This window comes from Pseudopodoces humilis, chromosome 24 (assembly GCF_049639895.1).
Source record: "Pseudopodoces humilis isolate 2021_Gansu_Grassland_sample_001 chromosome 24, ASM4963989v1, whole genome shotgun sequence".
In the NCBI taxonomy this organism is placed as follows: Eukaryota; Metazoa; Chordata; class Aves; order Passeriformes; family Paridae; genus Pseudopodoces; species Pseudopodoces humilis.
This window is the reverse complement of record NC_142223.1, coordinates 1,376,666-1,382,086: the sequence shown is the minus strand read 5'-3', so window position 1 is coordinate 1,382,086 and position 5,421 is coordinate 1,376,666. Positions and strand designations below refer to the sequence as shown.

Below are 5,421 nucleotides of genomic sequence, written 5' to 3'. Positions count from 1 at the left end.
CCCCGCCGGGGCCGCCGCCGCCGGTCACCTGACACCGGCACCGGGAGCGAGTCACGTGGCGGGGACACGTGGAGGGAGTCACGTGGCGGTGGCGGCGGGACGGGGTCACGTGAGCGCCCGCGCGCCTGGGGGATCCTCGAGGAGGAGGAAGAGGAGGAGGAAGAGCAAGAAAAGGAGGAGGAAGAGGAGGAGGAAGAGGAGGAGGAAGAGGAGGAGGAAGAGGAGTTTCCTGGGGGGGAAACTGAGGCTCGGGATCGAAAAGCCGCAGCGGCGAAGGGAAGGGCGGCGCAGCCAAGCGCCGGGAGCGGCGCGTCCGCGGGGAAAGGCTGGGGAGGCTGCGGAAAGCAGCGCCACAAATCATCAGTGCTGTGCCAAAAGCTGCCGGATTGCGGCTAATTGGCCTCCATCGCTAATTGCACTCCCCTGCTGCCCAGCACAGCTCCCGGCCCTCACCGTGACGCCCCGCGATGGGCTCAGGGTGGGCGCTCTCTGCTGCCGCTCTACACCAGGACACCCCACCCCAGAGCGGGGCTGCTCGACCCAAACCAAAATGTACTGGAACGCGAAATAAGCGAAATAAATCTTAATAAGTTTCATTAAATCAGGGAGGTGAGCAGATGGAATACCCGCGAGGTGGCACCAGGAGAACAGGGCTGAGAGCAGGGGTGCGGCAGGAGAGGAGCTGAGACAGCAGCGATGAATTAAATGTGGTAATTGTAATAAACTGAACCTCCGCCTCTTGTTTCTTTTTGCACTGAGGGAGACTCCTCACAAGATGCTGTGAGGAATCCACATCCAAACAACTTCCTGAGGAACACAACAAAACAGTCCCAGAAATACAGTAAGAGGCTTCACATCACAGCGATTTTTAAGTTGTATATCATTTTTCTGTTCCTCTTTTCCCGAGTCAGGACAACCTGAACCACAGCTCAGCACAGGGAGAAGCTCACAGGACTATCCCCAGGATCTCCTGGGGTGTTTTGGCTTCTGAGGATTTTACTAGGAATGACACAACTGCTCTTTTACATCTCTTTCCTGCTATAAACAATTCCATACAAAGCCTTTCATGGAAATAAATGTTTTTAATGCAAACACACTAAAAGCAGGAAAACAGTGCCAGTACAGAAACTGATTGGAAATGATTAATGGGGCAGTAATTAGCCTGAGGAGCATTAAGAGGCTGTGAGCAATTCAGATAAGCACAAGGCACGTGCCAGCCAGGGAGCATCACTCGTGACAGCAGAGACAAAGCACAGCCAGGATCAGGGCTTGGCTGAAAACTTTGTCAGTGGGGAGAACAACAAAAATCTATTTTTCCATCACAAAAAACACAGACAAATCACCTCCACCCACTGGTAGAACAGAGAGCAGATAGACTTGGAGCATAAATTCATTCCCACTAGTTTTAAACTTTTTATGTTAGAGGAGTATAGTTGTCCCTCTTGGTGTCTGTTCCATCTTCTGCAAGGTGTCATAATCAGGAATCAGGAAATTCTAAGACATTTTGGACGTGGGAACTGACAGAGCAAATCTGAAGCTTCTAAACTGTTGTAATATAGCAAGTCTGTTTTCTACTTTCCTGAATCTTTTTAACAGCATGAACTTGCTGACAAAGAGTTATGTGAAATGCAAAAGAAAACGGTCTTTTTAAAGATAAATGAGACTTCAGTCTGGCTGGCAGTTCACCAGCCTTCTTCCAGATATTCCTGCACTTTGATACCAACTTCTGCAACTGAGAGATACTCAAGCTCCTAAAATTTGGGGTCATCCAAAAGTCCATCAAGCACCACCACATGCCACATCAGCAGAAACAGAGCAGTGCTCGGGCACTTTGACGAAGCTTGCTTACGACAAACCCTCTATTTCTCAGCAATAAGTTCTCACCTCACCCCTTCCTCCAGCGAGTTCATGAGATTAGAGCCTTCCTGAACTCCTTGCCCTCGACATCTGCTGTTGTTTCGTTTCTTTCTGGTGCTCCTCTCTAGGAGGGAGAGGCTGGGACATGGAGGCACAGGCAGTGTGAGCATTCAGGGGCACTTGAGGCTACCAGCGTGGTACTGTGTGTCTTCTGCTGGTAACACTGACCTCATCTGGCTTTTTGGGATTAGTGATCCTTCCTTTCATTCCTTCCTTCCATGGGATTCTTGCTGAGAAACCATCTGTATTTTACTCCTCAAATAAAAAGGCAGAAAGAAATTAGAGACTGAGGCATTTTGTTTAGGCATTTTTTTTTTCAGACAAGATGAATATTCACAAAACCACTCAGGAAGGGCATTCCCAAGTGCATGACATTGTTTGGTGAACACCACAGCAAAGAAGATGGTCCCACCATCTAGGACACTGGTCTTGCTTTTAGTTTCCAGATCTTTCTCATGGACTCTGAGAGACCCTGTTTGGGCCTCAGTCATGCTTGGGTTTGTACTCAAAACTTGACTAAAAGAGTTATCCTAGGATGAAAAAGGAGGTACCCTAGCATAAAAGCATTAATAACAATTAGACATTCAACTGTCAAATTTATAATTTCAATCTCATTCTTCACTTGGTGCTGTAGGGTAATAAGTATTTCTAAACCAAGAGCAAACTTCCTACCCAGAGTGCTCCAAACTGGTGATAATTATGCTCTAATCAAAGCAGGGCATTCAGCACACCAGTGTTAGAAATGGGTAATTCCCCCAAGCCTGTCACTGTCCAGCAAAGCACTGTTTAGAGAACAATGAAATTGCTTTCAACTAAGAGAGTTCTAATTTAATAATAATGGTAGTGTCTGGCTGTCAGTGGTCTGCTAATGCCATGGAGTCTGCTTCCAGACAGGAATTGCCCACTGATATTATCAGTCCTTGTAAACTGTCTTGGCTGGGAAGTCAATCATTAACTCTGGTCCTCATGCCATAAAAACATCGTATTGTAAGAGCATGACTCGCTTAAGGCTCTCACCAATCAACCAGGCACACAACAGGAATACAGCAACACATAAAAGGAGCCAGAGACTTGGGAAATCCTTCAGCTAAGGGGAGACAAGCTGCACCGAGGTTTATCTCCATGGAGAAATCCACTGACAAGGCAAACAGATGGTCAGCTCCTGGAGCAGTGCAGGCTGAGGCAGACGGTCCCGCGCCCGCGGCAGGAGGTGCTGCAGAAATGAGCGGAACAGGATCCGTAACACAAAACTCCAAACGCGAGAAGAGAGTGAGATTCACTGAAGAGTGTGCTGAAGAAATGGAGAGACCTTCAGGAACAGAGAGAGACTGTCCTGTTACCTTTAAACCAGCAGTTTTGGAAGGAGACTCTCCAAACTCAAGGCCACTTGCTGTGCTAACGAACACAAACTCTCCCGAAATGAGCACGTTGGAACTGAACCAGCAGCGCTCACACACAGCCACCCTGGATATGGACTGCATGATCTGCTTCAACAAGTACAGCATCTACAGAGTCCCAAAGCTCCTGGACTGCCAGCATGCCTTCTGTGCCGTCTGCCTGAAGCTGATCCTCAGGAAAGAGGAGAACACCTGGATAATCACCTGCCCTCTTTGCAGAAAACCCACCTTCGTGTCAGGAGGGCTCATCCGCACGCTCCAGAATAAAGAAGACATCCTGGAGTGCTTGGAGAACCTCGATTCAAACCCTGAGGTGTACATCTGTGCCATGGGGCTGGATGGCAATAGCTGGACTCAGAGCAGCCAAGACATTTTAAACACAGAGGAAAACAGCCCAGCACACACCAGCCTGGTTGTGCAGAGACTCGTGCTGCTCCTGCTGCTTGGGGTGATCCTTGCCATCCTCATCCTCCCCTTTATGTACTCAGGGAGGGTGAAATGGGTAATTTGTCTGCTGCTTACTCTGGGGTTGCTCATGTCTATGGTGCTTTGCTGCACACCTAAATTCCACTGCAGGTGCAAGAAGGACTCCTCCACCTCCTGTGACAAGGAGATCCACGTTGTTACTGTTGCCTGAAACAATTAACCTGCGAGTCCCAGAGATCAGGGACTGGGCCAACACGCACGCTGGGCACACCAGTGAGTTATGGACTTAAAAACAATCTCTCAGAGAATAAATTCAACAGTTGGCTGAGCTGGCTCAATGCCAATGCCCAGTGTTCTTAAATCTCATTACTGCAAACAAAATGAACTATTTATATGGTGATATTTATGTGTTTTCCACAGGTTTTTTTTTATCCCAGACTAGTAATTGTGTTGGTTTGCTTTTGCCATTTTGTTCATGTCTGTGTCCCCTCCTGATCAGCCCTGCAGGATGTTATCTGGAACACTTGGGAGGTGATGTCCTGCAAAACCCCACGGCTGCTGTTCCCACTCTCTGAACACACAGACACCTTTCCTTGGGACTGGGTGGGAAATAAGGCTGCTAAATCAGGGAGCGGGTGTTTGGAAGAGAGTTGTTTTAGCCCAGATTACCATTTTAATCCCTGGCAAGGATGGGAAAGGGATTGGGGAAAGAGATGTCAGTTGATGCCATTTGAAGTGACACACAAAACTGGAGAGGAAGAAGCAAAACCAACACTTGAGCCTGTGGCTTACAAAGGGCAAGGCTCAAAAACCTCATAACCCTCCAAATTCCCCACGTTCTTTAACACAGAAATAGCTCCTCTCACCTGCATTCATCTGGCACCCTTCAGGACCTCTATTCTTGCCCTTTTTACGCTGCCCTTGGAGATGCTCATAGAGGTAAACAGAAATCAACTGCTGCGCCAAACCACGTGTGATATTTTTAAATGGAAAGTCTCCATTAAATTTAAATAGTATTAATTGCTCATTGACTTCTTTGTATCAATTCCTCATGGTCAGTTAATGTCAAAACAATTCCTGATTTCCTTTTTGACAGGAATTGCAGCTGAGAAAGCGTATTAGGGAGTCTGAAGAGCTGAGTTGGTGAGTAAAGCAAAGCAGTAATGTGTTGGAGTGTTCCTTCATTTAAAAAAAAATACCTAGTTGCTAAGAAAATTCCCTTAAACCCAACTAAAACTGAGGAAAAAGATGGATTTCTCTAGTTAAACTGCATGTTTAAAGAGTGTCAAGGAGCTCAGGAGACCTTGGATCAGGTAAATATTTGTGTTTGATAAGGATGGAAACTGATGTCCTGTAGTTGCTCAGTACATAAATATACAGAGTGTCTCACAGCAGATAAAACAGATTAGACTACGAGGGTAGGAGCTCTTGTGCTCCTGAAGTCTTGGAAAACACAGGCTTGTTTTCTGTCAGGAACGGGAGTCTTCAGAGGAAATAAATCCTTTGGGTTTTCTCATCTCTTTGGACAGCAACAGGCTTACTGCAGAATACATATGACATTTGCTAATAACCAACTAGAAAAAAAAGCTTTCCAGTTGGGAAAAAGGCAGGTAGTTTTAAACCCAAATACTGTATTATTCCAAATGTAAAGACTGGAACACATATTTAGCTGCTCTGAAAA

The 5,421-nt window shown here is 46.8% G+C and overlaps 1 protein-coding gene across 1 annotated transcript; it reads left to right on the top strand.

Annotated features, from left to right (window-relative positions):
- The first annotated feature begins 2,858 nt into the window (after positions 1–2,858).
- Positions 2,859–4,703, top strand: RNF186 (ring finger protein 186). The gene has a single exon (XM_014257212.2). It carries the CDS (start codon positions 3,040–3,042, stop codon positions 3,949–3,951), a length of 912 nt encoding a protein of 303 aa, XP_014112687.1. The 5' UTR covers positions 2,859–3,039; the 3' UTR covers positions 3,952–4,703.
- Positions 4,704–5,421: the final 718 nt, after the last annotated feature.